General features: G+C 37.1%; 1 protein-coding gene across 5 annotated transcripts in view; it reads left to right on the forward strand.

Moving 5' to 3' along the window:
* arhgef1b (Rho guanine nucleotide exchange factor (GEF) 1b) overlaps window positions 1–18757 on the forward strand; it is a 163859-nt gene extending 145102 nt beyond the window's left edge. For 3 of the 5 annotated variants that reach the window (XM_062063919.1, XM_062063920.1, XM_062063921.1), the window contains exons 24-30: window positions 2622–2729; window positions 2931–2983; window positions 3080–3223; window positions 3299–3412; window positions 10165–10337; window positions 10720–10824; window positions 13559–18757. In XM_062063919.1, coding sequence (XP_061919903.1) covers window positions 2622–2729; window positions 2931–2983; window positions 3080–3223; window positions 3299–3412; window positions 10165–10337; window positions 10720–10794 — 667 coding nt within the window. In that variant the 3' untranslated portion in view covers window positions 10795–10824; window positions 13559–18757. The remainder of the gene's footprint in view (window positions 1–2621; window positions 2730–2930; window positions 2984–3079; window positions 3224–3298; window positions 3413–10164; window positions 10338–10719; window positions 10825–13558) is intronic. The other 2 variants (XR_009827820.1, XM_062063922.1) reach the window with 2 other exon arrangements.
* Window positions 18758–19562: the final 805 nt, after the last annotated feature.

A 19562-nucleotide genomic window follows, 5' to 3' on the forward strand; every position in this document is an offset into this window, starting at 1 on the left:
GACAACCAGGTATGGTGAAGATAAGGTACTTGTAAAAAAATTATAAAATAAAATAAGATAAATAAATTAAAAACATTTTCTTGAATAAAAAAGAAAGTACAACAATATAAAAACAGTTACATAGAAACTAGTAATTAATGAAAATGAGTAACATTAACTGTTAAAGGTTAGTACTATTAATGGACCAGCAGCACGCACAATCATGTGTGCTTACGGACTGTATCCCTTGCAGACTGTATTGATATATATTGATATATAATGTAGGAAGCAGAATATTAATAACAGAAAGAAACAACCCTTTTGTGTGAATGAGGAGGGATTTTTTTTTGGGTTGGTGCATTAATTGTAAGTGTATCTTGTGTTTTTTATGTTGATTTAATTAAAAAAAACCACAAAAAAAACGATACTGATAATAAAAAAAACGATACCGATAATTTCCGATATTACATTTTAACGCATTTATCGGCCGATAATATCGGACATCCCTAATTATTATCCAATATTGCAACAAATATATTATCATACATTCCAAACACTTTTTATTATGTCAAAATAATGTGTTTTATGTTGCACGATTGCACCATGAAAAGTTCCTAGTTTGTGAACCCGTTCTCAAACAATGGCAATAAAAACTATTCTGATTCTGATAAAGATAAAGATAAATACCGTACTTTTCGGACTATAAGTCGCAGTTTTTTTCATAGTTTGGCCGGGCTCCAGTGCGACTTATATATGTTTTTTGCCTTTTTTATTATGCATTTTCGGCAGGTGCAACTTATACTCCGAAAAATACGGGGTACTTAAAATATCTGCTTGACTTACGATTCCGAAGCAAGTTATCCGTCAAATTGTATACTGTAAAAATGACAATAGACTTTACGGCAGGGGCGCCCATTACGTAGATCGCGAGCTGCCGGTCGATCGCGGAGGGTGTGCCAGTCGACCGCCAGACAGACATTGAAAAAATAGACCTAAAAATGAGCGATCCTAAATCTTCACTATGACGTCACTTTCGTCACCTGATTGACATTCACGGCACCCGAGGATCTTGCGAGATGACGCTGGCTGCAGCGAGCTCAGTGTGAAGGGGAAAAAAAGACCGTCAGGAAGGCGAGAAAGCGTTTTTATTTCAACTCCACGTCCCATCAAAAGCCTAAAGACCGACTGAACAATTAAAACTCCACCTTTATCATTAGTTTTTAAGCCAAAATGTGTCCTTTCTCCCTTTTCTGTCTACACCAGGGGTCACCAACCTTTTTGAAAGCAAGAGCTACTTCTTGGGTAGTGATTAATGCGAAGGGCTACCAGTTTGATACACACTTAAATAAATTGCCAGAAATAGCCAATTTGCTCAATTTACCTTTAACTCTATGTTATTATTAATAATTAATGATATTTACACTTAATTGAACGGTTTAAAAGAGGAGAAAACACGAAAAAAAATGACAATTAAATTTTGAAACATTGTTTATCTTCAATTTCGACTCTTTAAAATTTAAAATTTAACCGAAAAAAAGAAGAGAAAAACTTAAAAAAAGAATTTATGGAACATCATTAGTGATTTTTCCTAATTAAGATTAATTTTAGAATTTTGATGACATGTTTTAAATAGGTTAAAATCCAATCTGCACTTTGTTAGAATATATAAAAAATTGGACCAAGCTATATTTCTAACAAAGACAAATCATTATTTCTTCTAGATTTTCCAGAACAAACATTCTAAAATAAATTCAAAAGACTTTGAAATAAGATTTAAATTTGATTCTACAGATTTTCTAGATTTCCCAGAATAATTTTTTTGAATTTTAATCATAATACGTTTGAAGAAATATTTCACAAATATTCTTCGTCGAAAAAACAGAAGCTAAAATGAAGAATTAAATTAAAATGTATATATTATTCTTTACAATAATAATTTAAAAAAATTACTTGAACATTGATTTAAATTGTCAGGAAAGAAGAGGAAGGAATTTAAAAGGTAAAAAGGTATATGTGTTTAAAAATCCTAAAATCATTTTTAAGGTTGTATTTTTTCTCTAAAATTGTCTTTCTGAAAGTTATAAGAAGCAAAGTAAAAAAATTAATGAATTTATTTAAGCAAGTGAAGACCAAGTCTTTCAAATATTTTCTTGGATTTTCAAATTGTATTTGAGTTTTGTCTCTCTTAGAATTAAAAATGTCGGGCAAAGCGAGACCAGCTTGCTAGTAAATAAATACCATTTAAAAAATAGAGGCAGCTCACTGGTAAGTGCTGCTATTTGAGCTATTTTTAGAACAGGCCGGCGGGCTACTCATCTGGTCCTTACGGGCTACCTGGTGCCCGCGGGCACCGCGTTGGTGACCCCTGGTCTACACACTGTGTCTGCTTGGAAGTACTCCCTGATTGTGCACTGCCGAATATGCTCGCCTCCTCGTAAAACCAGCAATCTCACGACGTGACGGCGACAGGCTGAGGGACGCGCGGAGGGGTGGGGGACCGGTACTTCTTAGAGGCGGTATAGTACCGAACATGATTCATTAGTATCGCGGTACTATACTAATACCGGTATACCGTACAACCCTAGTACATACAGTATATTTGTATTTCTAATATAATATATATGTGTGTGTCTTTGTAACAGGTGGACTAATGTGATCAAGTCGGCCGTGGATGATCTGAAGAAGAGCGTAGCGCCCATGAGGCCGACGCTGCCCCCTGGAAGCGGAGGAGCTTCGTTCAGTCACCCGGGGTAAGTGTGTGTGTGTGTGTGTGTGTGTGTGTGTGTGTGTGTGTGTGTGTGTGTGTGTGTGTGTGTGTGTGTGTGTGTGTGTGTGTGTGTGTGTGTGTGTGTGTGTGTGTGTGTGTGTGTGTGTGTGTGTGTGTGTGTGTGTGTGTGTGTTCATGTCCATCCATCACTCATCTGAAAGTGTCCCTTTCTTTCTCCTGTCAGGCTGACGGCGCCCCTCAGCCCCACGGAGAATGGCGGTTTGAAAAGCAGCGGCGGTGAGACAGCGTTTTTGATCAGCTTGACACCTCAGTGACAGTCTGCATTGTCGGGGTGTTTTGTTTTGGTTCGATTCTCTGGTCTTGCGCCGGCAGATCGAGATAAGGACAGCTTGACGGATGACAAATCATCCGATCCGAGGCACTCGCTGATCGACTTCCTGTCGGACAAAGGCTTCGACTTGCTGGGCCACTCCAACAGCGATCACGAGAAGGTGGCCGCCAACGCTTTGGGGGAAGGTGAGCCTGCGTCTTCCTTGTGCCTTTTTTTACTTTTTATTGCTGCATCGTCACTGAACACGTCTCTTCTGTCAGTCACGATGCTAAAAAGGCTGATGGTCGGAAGCATCAGTCTGTCGGAGGGCTTTCAACCGGAGGAAGAGAACGGAGATGAGCCGAGTCTCGAAATGTATAGCTGTCAATCAACAGGTATTTAGCGTTTTCTTCTAGAACTATGTGATTTTCTTTAAAAAAAGGGTTCATACTAAAAAGAGTTTATACTAAATTGTATGATGAATTTTATTGAGAATGAAATGTTAGACTTAGACTTAGACAAACTTTTATGATCCACAAGGGAAATTATTCCACACATTAGCTCAGTTACACAGGATGGAAAGGATAAGGATGGAAAGGATAATGCACAAAAAGAAGGCGAAAACAAAAGGTATAAAGTAGACTAAAAATGTACCATAGTGGCAATATAAATATAACATTATTGTAATATTTACATATTATATATACAGTATATAATATAATATATATATATATATATATACATACCGTATTTTTCGGCGTATAAGTCGCACCGGAGTATAAGTCGCACCTGCCGAAAATGCATAATAAAGAAGGAAAAAAACATTTAAGTCGCACTGGAGTATAAGTCGCATTTTTGGGGGAAATGTATTTGATAAAATCCAACACCAAGAATAGACATTTGAAAGGCAATTTAAAATAAATAAAGAATAGTGAACAACAGGCTGAATAAGTGTACGTTATATGAGGCATAAATAACCAACTGAGAACGTGCCTGGTATGTTAACGTAACATATTATGGTAAGAGTCATTCAAATAACTATAACATATAGAACATGCTATACGTTTACCAAACTATCTGTCACTCCTAATCGCTAAATCCCATGAAATCTTATACGTCTAGTCCAGGGGTCGGCAACCTTTACCACTCAAAGAGCCATTTTGGAAAGTTTCACAAATTAAAGAAAACAATGGGAGCCACAAATAAATTTTGAAAATTTAAAATGAAAAACACCGCATACAAAGCTTAAATGCTTTGTGCTATGTTAACCAGGGGTCTCTGACACACGCACCGGCACGCATCTCTATGTGGAAATTTAATGTTAGTGCAGCCCGCGACTTTTAATTGAACGGCGCTTGATAGCGTCTTTCTTGCCAACCCTCTCAATTTTCCGGGAGACTCCCGTGCTGGCACTGCTTTTAGCGCCCTCTACAGCCTGCCCAAACAGCGTACCTGCTTGGCCACATGATGAATGCAGCTTTTGCTTGCACACGTAAGTGCCAGCAAGGCATACTTGTTCAACAGCCACACAGCTTACACTGACGGTAGTCGTACAAAAACAACTTTAACACTGTTACGTTACAAATATGCGCCACACTTTGAACCCACACCAAAAAAGAATGACAAACACATTTCTGGAGAACATCTGCACTGTAACACAACATAAACACAACACAACAAATACCCACAATCCCATGCAGCCCTAACTCTTCCGCTCAACCGACGCACAGAGGGGGGGGTTGTTGTGTGTGGGGGGGTTTGGTGGTAGCGGGGGTGTATAATGTAGACCGGAAAAGTTAGGGCTGCATGGGATTCTGGGTATTTGTTGTGTTGTGTTACGGTGCGGATGTTCTCCAGAAATGTTTTTGTCATTCTTTTTTGGTGTGATTTCACAGTGTGGCGCATATTTGTAACGTAACAGTGTTAAAGTTGTTTCTGTACGACTACCGTCAGTGTAAGCTGTGTGGCTGTTGAGCAAGTATGCTTTGCTGTCTCCTACGTGTGCAAGTAAAAGCAACATATAACATGTGGCCGGGCTGGCACGCTGTTTGTAAATGCTATAGAGGACAATTAATGCAGTGCCATTAGGGCACGCCCTTGATTAATTCATTAGAGTGAAAATAGGATAATATTTGCCCTGGGAGATTTCTAGGAGAGGCAGTCTCCTGGGAAAATCGGGGGGGTCGTTAAGTATACTGGGAAAACCGGGAGGGTCGGCAAGTATGCAGCTGAGCCGCATCAGAGTGGTCAAAGAGCCGCATGCGGCTCCGGAGCCGCGGGTTGCCGACCCCTGGTCTAGTCTCTTACGTGAATGAGCTAAATAATATTATTGGATATTTTACGGTAATGTGTTAATAATTTCACACATAAGTCGCCCCTGAGTATAAGTCGCACCCCCGGCCAAACTATGAAAGAAACTGCGATTTATAGTCGGAAAAATATGGTGTATATATATATATATATATATATATATATATATATATATATATATATATATATATATATATATATATATATATATATATATATATACTGATATGAAATGTTCACACACTTTCTAAGGTTTTTAGCAAATTTAAATTTAAATATTAAAAAAATTTTGCTCGTTTTTTTGTTTTTTTGGAGCCTAAAGCTCAAAAAGCTTGAAAAAGAAAATACATAGGAAAATATGACAGGGAAAACAAATCCTCCAAAATATAACTATTATATTTATGATAAGTTTTCTTGATATTGCTTTCACACATGACTTTTTTATTGAAACAAAAAGACTGTTGTATGTCAAATGTCTCTCAAGTTTTCTCTATATTGAGACTTTTTTCTTAAAATATATATATTTTTTGAAAACAGAAAAAAAAAGACATTATTCTTGCATGAAGAAGAAAGAGGAATATTTTCTCACGTAACTTATTTTCTTGGAAAAAAAACTAGGACTGTCCAATCTAACGCGTTAACTAACGCATGCGATTAATCTAAAAAATATATTGTATTAATTATTAGAGATGTCGGCCGATATCTGCGTTAAAATGTAATATCGGAAATTATCGGTATCGGTTTTTTTATTAACGGTATCATTTTTTTTTTTTTTAATTTTTTTATTTTTATTAAATCCACATAAAAAACACAAGATACACTTACAATTAGTGCACCAACCCAAAAAAACTCCCTCCCCCATTTAAGGGCTGTTTCTTTCTGTTATTAATATTCTGGTTCCTATATTATATATCAATATATATCAATACAGTCTGCAAGGGATACAGTCCGTAAGCACACATGATTGTGCGTGCTGCTGGTCCACTAATAGTACTAACCTTTAACATTTAATTTTGCTAATTTTCATTCATTACTAGTTTCTATGTAACTGTTTTTATATTGTTGTGCTTTCTTTTTTATTCAAGAAAATGTTTTTAATTTATTTATCTTATTTTACTAATTTAAAAAAAAAAGTACCTTATCTTCACCATACCTGGTTGTCCAAATTAGGCATAATAATGTGTTAATTCCACGACTGCATATATCGGTTGATATCGGTATCGGTTGATATCGGTATCGGTAATTAAAGAGTTGGACAATATCGGATATCGGCAAAAAGCCATTATCGGACATCCCTATTAATTATCTACAGACACAGATTAATCGCACAATTTATTTTAAGCGCAAATGCTCCTCTCACTGCACCGCTAATGGTTAGCTTAAAGGTGGCGATTTATATGAATGTTACATGTATTTAAAGTCTTTACAAGCCAACCATGCACTCCACAAAGCTTTCTCACACACATATATGCTCTTAAAAGACTTCATACAGTACCTAATTTTATTATGAAAACTGGAAGGTGACGTATAATGCAAAACCTACTTTCCTTACCTTGTTACCCGTTTTTGTCTATTTGGGATCTACAAAAGTATGGAAAATTTCAAATCAAAGCATGGAGGCGATATTTCTAAAACAATATTGCCTTCCTTCATACTTTCTTCTTTTAACATCCTTCGTTTTCTCTATCCTCTTGTTGTGGGGCAGACTGGCTCGTACATGCACATGCATCCTCCGCTGTTGCCATTTCTAATACAAAGTAGCGTGTAGTTGTAACTCATATCTGTCAGTAGACTCCCTATGGATGCACTAAAAAAAACTACAATATGGCTGATGGGGAGAAGATGCAGTTGAAGTGGAGGCACATCAATAAGACTGTCCAACAAAATGGCGCATCCTGAAAAGATGGTTAGAAAGTGGCTTGAAAGCCGTCTGTAAAAAGCTCAGTGATGAGCTGAACACATGTAGTTCTTTGTTAAGGTTTAAGAAAACCTTCAAAGGTGAAATAATTGAAAATGATCAAATATAGTAAGAATTGCTTTCATCTAGAGATGTCCGATAATATCGGTCTGCCGATATTATCGGCCGATAAATGCGTTAAAATGTAATATCGGAAATTGTCGGTATCGTTTTTTTTTTATTATCAGTATCGGGTTTTTTTAGTTTTTGTTTTTTTTGTTTTTTTTTAATTAAATCCACATAAAAAACACAAGATACACTTACAATTAGTGCACCAACCCAAAAAACCTCCCTCCCCCATTTACACTCATTCACACAAAAGGGTTGTTTCTTTCTGTTATTAATATTCTGCTTCCTACATTATATATCAATATATATCAATACAGTCTGCAAGGGATACAGTCCGTAAGCACACATGATTGTGCGTGCTGCTGGTCCACTAATAGTACTAACCTTTAACAGTTAATTTTACAAATTTTCATTAATTACTAGTTTCTATGTAACTGTTTTTATATTGTTTTACTTTCTTTTTTATTCAAGAAAATGTTTTTAATTTATTTATCTTATTTTATTTGATTCATTTTTTCAAAAAGTACCTTATCTTCCCCATACCTGGTTGTCCAAATTAAGCATAATAATGTGTTAATTCCACGACTGTATATATCGGTTGATATCGGTATCGGTAATTAAAGAGTTGGACAATATCGGCAAATCGGATTTCGGCAAAAAGCCATTATCGGACATCCCTACTTTCATCCCATTGATTTTTTTAACTTTGATGTTCCAGGTAATCTTATTTCCAGTGAAGGTATGGGATAGGCAAATATAAGCTTTGGTTTCAGCCTATTCCTTTTTTGGTCATTCTTTTTCTTTTCTTTTTGTGTGTAAATGTGTATGATTGTTAAATATGTATAATCTGTACTGTTAAACTGGTCACACAAAATGGTTGATGGTTGAAATAAACTTATTTCATTTCATAAATTTATTTCATAATCTATGCCAAAAGAACCACCATTACATGTTATGTAGACCAAAAGGAAGTGTTTTAAATATAGGAAATAAAATCATAATCGGACCCTTTAAATGGGTGCTTAAATCTCAGTGTGTGGCGAGGAAACCCTGTACACCCCGACGGGACCAAGGCCATTTGCATATATTGCAGTAAATCATTATTTTTTTGACGCACAACAAGTGTATAATAGCACCTAAAAGCAAAACACGTGTTTGAGGCAGCCGCTCACAAGAACGCTCCTTGCACATCGACAACAATGAGTGGAGGACAAACAACACTTGCGGGTAGGGATGACCGATAATGGCTTTTTTGCCGATATCCGATATTCCGATATTGTCCAACTCTTAATTACCGACACCGATATCAACCGATACCGATATATACAGTCGTGGAATTAACACATTATTATGCCTCATTTGGACAACCAGGTATGGTGAAGATAAGGTCCTTTTTAAAAATAATAATACAATAAAATAAGATAAATAAATTAAAAACATTTTCTTGAATAAAAAAGAAAGTACAACAATATAAAAACAGTTACATAGAAACTAGTATTTAATGAAAATGAGTCAAATTAATTGTTAAAGGTTAGTACTATTAGTGGAGCAGCAGCACGCACAATCATGTGGGCTTACGGACTGTATCCCTTGCAGACTGTATTGATATATATTGATATATAATGTAGGAACCAGAATATTAATAACAGAAAGAAACAACCCTTTTGTGTGAGTGTGAATGAGTGTAAATGGGGGAGGGAGGTTTTGTGTTTTTTATGTTGATTTAATAAAAAAATAAAAAAAATAAAAAACGATACCGATAATAAAAAAAAACGATACCGATAATTTCCGATATTACATTTTAAAGCATTTATCGGCATCTCTACTTGCGGGGTATAATTTTAACAAAACTACGACAAATACGTCAAGAAAAATTCAAAAGTGTGATTCAATATTTTTAAAAAGATAATTATTTATAATACAAAAAACTATTTAAAAAAGTTAAAATAATATATAATTTAATTTAAAAAAAAAAAAATCGTTTGACAGCACTATAACATCGACATTTCCACAGAAACATTAACACAACCGCTGCTCTGTGCAATATCATAAAATATTATTTTATATATCTAATATAATATTCATAATTGTATAACACCACTTGTAAAATAAAATAAACAGAAAACATGCAAAAATGCTTATGCTATTTTGACTTTAAAGTCATTTTATGACTTTATTTTCATGAGATTATTTTTGTTCCAGGGTGTCGGTTAGAATAAATAACTGGTTAGGGGAGGAATTGAGATTGATTGATTGATTGATTGATATATTTTTATTTCAAATATGCAAAAAAACAAGAGCAAGCCTGATCCAATACAGTGCTATATTCTTAACAGCCATTATAACAAAATGAAAACAATGGAGGAAAAAAAACGAAAACAAATGAGCATTGGACTTTCTTTTTGTTTATTTTTTTTTTTTACATATTTGAAAAGGAGTGAGAAGAAGTTTACACTTATTTAATCCCACCTTCTTTCTTTAAATCATAAATTACTCTGAGCTAGAACTACCTGTTCACTCTATGTACAAACTTAATGATACATAAATTATAAATATATACATACATATGCACACTACACACATACATAGCCACACCATTACCAGATGAGGGAATTGAAAGTGTGAGGCGAGTTTTCTGTCAAAAAGCGCTCGAAGACTTCAGGTAAAGTGCAGCAGCTTGAGAAAAATCAAGAATATCAGTAATCAGAGGTCACAAACTGTGATTTATTTTTTCCAACGTGTCTTACGAGTGCGATCAAAAATGTGACTTTACTGGCCAGAATCCCGCTAATGGACTGTTCCTGTCCTCAGAAGAAGGTCAGGCCACGGAGCGAGGCCGGGAGGAAGAAAAGGAAGGCAGGGGAGCGAAAAAAGACAGAGACGGCCTCCCTTCAGAGAGCGCCCGGCTGGTTCTGTCCCACGAGAGGTTGGCGGAAGTGTGCCGAAGCCTCCTCAGTCTGGAGGCGCAAATAAAGAGACTCCAGGTGAGGTCAGGTGACCGCACTGGAGATATCTTAAGTGAGACGCCTGTAAAGAAAGAAGACACGTCGGCTAGAAAAGTATTTAACACACACGAGGCAGTTATTACTGCTGAAGATTGCCTTGCCAAATTGTCTGAAAATGGTTATTATGTCCAGCTTCAGGGCTGTGGGGTGTCAAGAGAAGTGTCAAGGGGAGACAAAGGGGATACAACTAGAGAGTGCATTGTGTCTTTGTGTGTGTGTGTGTGTGTGTGTGTGTGTGTGTGTGTGTGTGTGTGTGTGTGTGTGTGTGTGTGTGTGTGTGTGTGTGTGTGTGTGTGTGTGTGTGTGTGTGTGTGTGTGTGTTGTTGTTGCCTCTCATCATGGTACTTTTGATGTGTTGCAGACGGTAGAAGAGGATCACCACAGGCTGCAGGAGGCCCTGTCCAAGTTCTCCCTGGAGGGCGGTAACTTTGCCTGAGACGCCATCACGCCACCTGCTGGCCACTAGGTGAGAGCAAGCACGCCGTGATAGAAGATTTGAAGGTGAACTGCACTTTTTGGGGGGATTTTGCCTATTATTCACAACTCTTATGTTAGACAACCACACATACCGTATTTCCTTGAATAGCCGCAGGGGCGCTAATTAATTTAAAACCTCCTGTCACTCCGGCGCTTACCAGAAGCCTGCGAGATGGCCATGCATGCGCTAATTATTTTAAAACCTCTTCTCACTCCGGCGCTTACCTTATCATGAAAAGCACATTTAATAAAAAAAAACGTTATTATGGTCTTAGCTTTAGGTATAAATGAGTCCATGCCAGCTCCTTTTGAAGAAAAGCATCGATATAGAAGTCTTCCTTATCTTTCTTCAGTTTTAAAAGTCTCTCTGTCTCGATTGAGATCTTCCTTTTAAGTATTACCTCCTGCTTCGATTGAAAGTTCAGTTTAGAAAACTGTTTTATTTTAGATATGTAATCCTCCATGGTAAAAACAATGGCTGCGCACTCTTGCTGCGTGTTGTCTTCTTCTGCAGCACAGGTCTTCTGCAGTACCAGCAGTCGCAAGAAGGATCACTAGCGCCCTCTACCACCAGGAGGCAGGAGTCATTTCATGACTCATATTTGACCCTGCGGAAGTGCCAAGCATGCGCTAATTATTTTGCGAAACGAGTTTGACCCGGCTGTAATTCTAGGCATGCGAATACCATATTCCCGGCGCCAATTCAAGGAAATACGGTATGTTTTCTAGCTTTATGCACGAGTAAATACTGTAAATGTGATCAAAAGTCCGCTTACAATGGAGCCTCGGGGAGTCCCTCTATTCTAAAACATCCAAAAACCTCCATTAAAACCTCCAAAGGCTTAGTTGGCCACAAGCGTGGACAGCACCTTTTAGCTCTTATTTCCAAAATTGTGTACACTACTGAATTGGGGTCTTATGGCCGCTTATGTGGACACTTATACTGCCATCTGGTGGTGTCAGAAGAGTATAACATACAATGGAATTTGGGGGAAAAAAGTGTATAAATAAGAATTAGCATGTCACTACACATGAAGTACACGTTTGTGTACTTATGGATTAAGTACATCATATCAAAAGACATACTTGCCAACCCTCCCGTTTTTAGCGGGAGAATCCCGGTATTCAGCGCCTCTCCCGACAACCTCCCGGCAGAGATTTTCTCCCAACAAACTCCCGGTATTCAGCTGGAGCTGGAGGCCACGCCCCCTCCAGCTCAATGCGGACCTGAGACTGAGTGGGGACAGCCTGATCTCACGTCCGCTTTCCCACAATATAAACAGCTTGCCTAACGAATTCAAACGAATGGAAACAAGAATTTCAGTTCATCCAGGACAGTTCGAAGGGGAAGGTGTATGTTGCCTGTAAATATGTAGAACAGACTTCTCCATTCAACACGGTGGCCGAAATGATATACTCATCATGAACGGAGAAGTTAAACAGGACAATACTGCCATCTAATGGATAGCCACCGGAACACTGAAATTCAAGTATTTCTTTTATGTAAATAAAATAAATAAATATCAAAGTCAAAGTATTTCATACATATATATATATATGAAATACTCGAGTTGGTGAATTCTAGCTGTAAATAACCACGCCCCCAACCACACCCCCCCCCCAACCCCCAATTTTTAATTGTAATTTTGAAGAATTTATCTGAATGTGCATGAACTATTTCTGTTCAAAATTGTTAGAAATGTCACATGTGAAATATTAACTGTCAGTTTACTGTACTGTGCCAACTGTACTACTATATGAGTACGTGTTTTCTCTTGTTTCATTGAAAATAAAACAGCAAAAGTCCATTTGGCCGTCATCCGTTTTAATTATGAGACACAATTGTGTCAAAGTCATGATTTTTTTTGTTCATGCTTGAAATAAGAAATGATTACTTTAAAAAAGTAGTTTTATACTTGTGAGTGTTGATGACACAGCTTTGCAACACTTGATATTCTAGTTTCAAGCATGTTTTACTCAATATAGCTCATCAAATCTCAGCAACAAGCTGTAATATCTTACTATTTAAACTCCTTGTATTTGTTTTTAAATGTCTAAACAACCTCGCGCCAACATATCTCTCCGACCTCCTTCAGCCTTACTGCCACACCCGATCCCTAAGATCAGCCGATCAGCTGCTACTGACGGTCCCGGACACGAGGCTGAAGCTTAGAGGTGACAGAGCTTTCGCCGCTGCTGCTGCTCCCAAGCTCTGGAACGACCTACCTCTTAGTGTTAGACAAGCCTCCTCTCTTCCTGTTTTTAAATCTCTCTTAAAAACATACTTTTATTCCATGGCTTTTTGCAATGGCGCCCCATAATACACCTGCTGTGAACCTGTTTTTATGTTTTTATATTTTATTTTTTATTTTTTTTATCGTGTTCTGTTTGTGTTGTGTTGTGTTTGCTTGGTTTTCATATTATTTTTAACCTGCCCATTGTACAGCACTTTGGCTACCCCTGTGGTAAATTTTAAATGTGCTTTATAAATAAAGTTGATTTGATTTGATTTGAGATCATTTAGGACCAAAGCCCTTAAAACAAGTAAAACACTCTAACATAAAATCTGCTTAGTGAGAAGAATGATCTTATCAGACAGAAAATAAGCAAATATCACCCTTATTTGAGATATTTCATCTTACTTAGATTTCACTTTTTGCAGTGTAGAAGAAACGTATTCCTTACTTACCATTATTATTGACCTTGCCTCTCTCCTGTTGCAGACTGCTACCGGTGCTGGTTTGGAGTGCTTTCCAGGAACTTCCTCAAGCTCTGCCTTCAAAAGAAAACGCTGTCGAGGAAAATCGTTTTTTTTGCGGCCAGTGCAGTGGTTCACTGATAGAACGTGGGATGTGTGTGTGCGTGTGTGTGCGTACGCTTGATAGAGGATTACAAAGAAGAAGAAGAAAAAGCGACCGTGATGTTGTTTTTCTTTCCGGGGTGCCAAAAACAAGCAATACTCTGCGAGACATGCTGCCTTCATAAGATGTAGTTATTAGCCGTAACACGCATACCGTATTTCCTTGAATTGGCGCAGGGAATATAGTATTCGCACGTCTACAATTACTGCAAACTCGTTTCTCAAAATAATTAACGCATGCTTGGCCTTATCGCCGGTTCATTATTGACGCCGGATCAAAATTGTTTCGCAAAATATTAATTTTATTATCGCATGTCTATAATTTTCGCCGGATCAAATTCGTTTCGCAAAATATTAATTTTATTATCGCATGTCTATAATTTTCGCCGGGTCAAACTCGTTTCGCAAAATATTTAGCATATGGCTAGAACTTCCACCGGGTCAAATTCGTTACGTCACAAGTGACTGTCCTCATTTTCAAAATGGAGGAAGCTGCTTTCAGTAGTTTACAATCGCACAAAGGAAAAAAGATAAAGAGCTATTCAGTAGGATTTAAGGTCCAAGCTATTGAATACCGGTACAGTATGCTAAAAAGAACAGTAAGCAGCTATGTTTTATTAATATACCGTAGCTGCGTGTGTTAAATACTGTATGAGTCATCAAATGACTCCCGCCTCCTGGTGGTAGAGGGCGCTGCCGCGCTAGTGATCCTTCTTGCGACTTCCGGTACTGCAGAAGAAGTGAACACACGCAGCAAGAGATTTTTTTTTTTAAACATGGAGGATTACATACTGGCATCTAAAATAAAACAGTTTTCTAAAGTGGACTTTCAATGGAAGCAGGAGGTAATAATTAAAGGAATATCTCCATCGAGACAGAGAGACTTTTAAAACGGAAGAAAGAAAATAAGGAAGACTTCTATAAACAAGTTATCGATGCTTTTGGTCAGAAGGAGCTGCAAATGGACTCCATTTATAAGTACAGGTAAGACCATAATAAGGTTTTTTTTTATTAAATGTGCTTTTCATGATGGTAATGCTTACATCACACTCAAACCGCACGCCTAAATTTATTTGGTAAACGCCGGAGTGAGAAGAGGGTTTTAAAATAATTACCGCATGCACGGCCATCCCGCCGGTTTCCGGTAAACGCTGGAGTGACAGGAGGTTTGTAAATTAATTAACATCCCTGCGCTATTTCAAGGAAATACGGTATGCACAACGCTGTTGCCAAACCGAACATGACGAGGCTGCCCTTAGCGAGCCTCCCTGCTGTTATTTCTATGCCAAAATGCAACAGAACACTTTTGCTGCGGTGCAAAACACACTTTTACTCAATTCTTCAGTCGTTTTTGAAGGCGACGCATGTGCATAGGTGTGTTACCTTTTTTTTTTTTTTTTTTGTATTGTAATGAGGTCACTAGGAAAACATTTATAAATAGTCGGCGAAAAATCTGTTAATATTGGAGACTTGCTGTTTGTATTTACTGTTATTTATTCCTTTTTGGAGTTTAGTGGCCTCCTGGAGCACTGGGCCCCACCCCACCCCCCCCCCCCCACCCGCCGAGAGACGAAGGCTAACATAGAAGGTGAAGCAGGCGGGCAGCAGCGGCCACGAACGTAGCGAGACGGTGAGATTTAGAGTGTTGGAATAAATGTGAGCGTACGGTAGGTAGTTAACGTACAGTAGGTAGTTACAGTGACTGATGAAGGGGCTCAGTGCTGCGCCAGTTCGCGCTAACGATGCGATTCGCTTAAAGGATGGGCTCAGAAAGACTGCTTTATTTTTACTCCATGACAATATAATCTCTTCAACTGTGGCCGAGCTTGCATGCAGGACCAAAACGTGCAGTTAATTAAGCTTATTATTATTATTAGAGTGCTTGTTGTTATTGCATGCCAGCTCTTTACCGTCGCCAAACTACAACAACAAAAATAGCAAAAAATTACCGTATTTTTCGGAGTATAAGTCGCTCCGGAGTATAAGTCGCACCGGCCGAAAATGCATAATAAAGAGGGGGAAAAAACATTTATAAGTCGCATTTTTGGGGGAAATTTATTTGATAAAAGCCAACACCAAGAATAGACATTGGAAAGGCAATTTAAAATACATAAAGGCTGAATAAGTGTACGTTATATGAGGCATAAATAACCAGCTGGTATGTTAACGTAACATATTATGGTAAGAGTCATTCAAATAACTATAACATATAGAACATGCTATACGTTTACCAAACAATCTGTCACTCCTAATCGCTAAATCCCATGAAATCTTATACGTCTAGTCTCTTACGTGAATGAGCGAAATAATATTATTTGATATTGTTTTGTTCTCGTTGAGATTGGATCAACAGCGCCTCTGCTGGTTGCAGCCAAGTAGTGCATTCCAGTTTTCCCTCAACGGCTTCAATGCAAAGATTAATCTCCAGAAATTGCCCTTGTAAAGAAAAATAACAAATGTAAAATATTTCAAAATGACCAAACTTGTTAGCAAATTTGTTTTGATTTTATGCCTATTATTTTTTTTGTGTCGTACCAACAAAGACACTTGTTTGACGACAGCGCCACCATGTGGTGTATTTGTCCAAATTTTAAAAAAATGATGGCAAATGTTCAGTCACACCTTAAGTGTTACCCAAACAAACTCAGACCGCCAGAGTCGCGAGTCGACAAAAAACACGTACAATTTTAAAAATGAACTTTTCCAAAAGACAGTTCAAACGTGTGTAATATGGGACGTACTCGCTATGACGGCTTGTTGTAAAAATGATATTAGAAGACATGTTTTCTTGTGTTGTACACGCATTAGATGACAAGTTGCATAATTGTCATTTGATTTATGGAGCAGGTCAAAAGTTTACACACGACCGTCCCGTTACTTTGCCAAAATAGTTGTCTTTTATCCAAAAAAAAACAAATATATACGGTATTTTTCGGAGTATAAGTCGCACCGGAGTATTAGATTTGATTTTGATATTTTTTTTTACTTTACTTTACTTTACTTTTATTAGTCGTACCTGCCGAAAATGCACAATAAAGAAGGAAAAAAAACATATATAAGTCGCACTGGAGTATAAGTCGCATTTTTGGGGGAAATTTATTTGATAAAAGCCAACACCAAGAATAGACATTTGAAAGGCAATTTAAAATAAATAAAGGCTGAATAAGTGTACGTTATATGAGGCATAAATAACCAACTGGTATGTTAACGTAACATATTATGGTAAGAGTAATTCAAATAACTATAACATATAGAACATGCTATACGTTTACCAAACAAGCTGTCACTCCTAATCGCTAAATCCCATGAAATCTTATACGTCTAGTCTCTTATTGTTTTGTTCTCGTTGAGATTGGATCAACAGCGCCTCTGCTGGTTGCAGCCAAGTAGTGCATTCCAGTTTTCCCTCAACGGCTTCAATGCAGAGATTCATCTCCAGAAATTGCCCTTGTAAAGAAAAATAACAAATGTAAAATATTGCAAAATGACCAAACTTGTTAGCAAATTTGTTTTGATTTTATGCTTATAATTTTTTTTGTGTCGTACCAACAAAGACACTTGTTTGACGACAGCGCCACCATGTGGTGTATTTGTCCAAATAAATAAAAAATGATAGCAAATGTTCAGTCACACCTTAAGTGTTACCCAAACAAACTCAGACCGCCAGAGTCGCGAGTCGACAAAAAACACGTACAATTTTAAAAATGAAATTTTCCAAAAGACAGTTCAAACGTGTGTAATATGGGACGTACTCGCTATGACGGCTTGTTGTAAAAATGATATTAGAAGACATGTTTTCTTGTGTTGTACACGCATTAGATGACAAGTTGCATAATTGTCATTTGATTTATGGAGCAGGTCAAAAGTTTACACACGACCGTCCCGTTACTTTGCCAAAATAGTTGTCTTTTATCCAAAAAAACAAATATATACAGTATTTTTCGGAGTATAAGTCGCACCAGAGTATTAGATTTGATTTTGATTTTTTTTTTTACTTTACTTTACTTTACTTTTATTAGTCGCACCTGCCGAAAATGCACAATAAAGAAGGAAAAAACATATATAAGTCGCACTGGAGTATAAGTCGCATTTTTGGGGAAATTTATTTGATAAAAGCCAACACCAAGAATAGACATTTGAAAGGCAATTTAAAATAAATAAAGGCTGAATAAGTGTGAGTTATATGAGGCATAAATAACCAACTGGTATGTTAACGTAACATATTATGGTAAGAGTCATTCAAATAACTATAACATATAGAACATGCTATACGTTTACCAAACTATCTGTCACTCCTGATCGCTAAATCCCATGAAATCTTATACGTCTAGTCTCTTACGTGAATGAGATAAATAATATTATTGGATATTTTACGGTAATGTGGTAATAATTTCACACATAAGTCGCTCCTGAATATAAGTCGCACCCCCGGCCAAACTATGAAAAAAACTGCGACTTATAGTCCGAAAAATACGGTAAATATAAGAGACAGCGAATGTCTGCAATACTCAATTGAACAATATTTCTCATATTGGGGAGTTAAAGTGCAAAAAACAACAACAACTTACAATGACAATTGGGATCCATTTAAAAAAATCTTAATTAGGAAAAAAATAAGTATTTAAGACGCTTGGCTGTGTCTCGCTCTCTCGGTCCAATCGGTGTCCGCTATGCAAATGAGCTGGTGAGGTTAGATCGGTGCCTTTTTTTATTCTGTCAATCACTTCTCTGCTAGGGAGCCATCGAGTGGATGAAACAAGCAGATATTAAATATAAATATGCCTTCTAATGTGACACACAGTGGCTTACATTAGAAGTTATTCAGCAGCTTCCTGGTGTCCGATTTCAAAATAAGACACCGCTCTTTGCCATGTAGGCTTTACCTTGTCGCTATCTATTAGCAATTAATATGCAAGTGAGAAATATACTGTGTATTTTGGGTTGTGATTTTATTCAGGCTGTTTATTGATGTGTACTTAAAGAAATCAAATATTGTGGTACGTTTTTTGTTTTTTTTTAGTTCCTTTTTTTTTGTTTTTTAAATAAATTGGGGAAATGAGTACATCTGTTTGCTGTTTTTACCAATGACTTTTTTTTTTGACACATCTGATTTAAAAAATGTGGTACACATTTGCCAATAAGAACTAACGGAGGTTGAAATAAACTGTTATATTATATAACCTGTATTAAGCCAAAAAAGACAATAAAACATTAATGTGTTAACTTTAATGATGCTCTGACAGAAGTGTAAAGAGTTGTGTTGAAGATTTCCCTCACTTTTTCCACAACAACAGAAAAAAAAAGTTAACTTGCCATAGCAAAAATATTTTTTTATGTATTGTCACCATTTTGTTGATTGGCTCAGAAAGAAAAAAAAAACAACACATTTATTTTGAAAAATGAAGTATACAATATACCGTAATTTCCGGGCTATAAGCCGCACCTGACTATAAGCCGCACCAGCTAAATTTAGGGGAAAATACAGATTGCTCCATATATAAGCCGCACCAGACTATAAGCCGCAGGGTTTTGATGTGTAATTAGCGTAGTATATAGGGGTTCCTGCTACCACGGAGGGGATTGTCGGGACAGAGATGACTGTTTGGGAACGCAAAGCGTCCCATTTATTAACAATAAATCTTTCAATCATTCAATCAAACTTTCACATCTTTGACATGGCGAACAGCATTCGTGCAGAGTACAAATAATACAACGGTGCAAAGTAATACAAAGTGCTCGCCTGTACGTTATCAAAATAAGCAGCCTACCGGTATATGAAAAGTCAGTCTTTAATCATTGTGTCATCGTCTTCTTCCTGCGTACTAAAACCACTGAAATCCTCTTCGTCTGTGTCGGAGAAGAACAGG

Source organism: Entelurus aequoreus, linkage group LG11 (assembly GCF_033978785.1).
Source record: "Entelurus aequoreus isolate RoL-2023_Sb linkage group LG11, RoL_Eaeq_v1.1, whole genome shotgun sequence".
Classification (NCBI taxonomy): Eukaryota; Metazoa; Chordata; class Actinopteri; order Syngnathiformes; family Syngnathidae; genus Entelurus; species Entelurus aequoreus.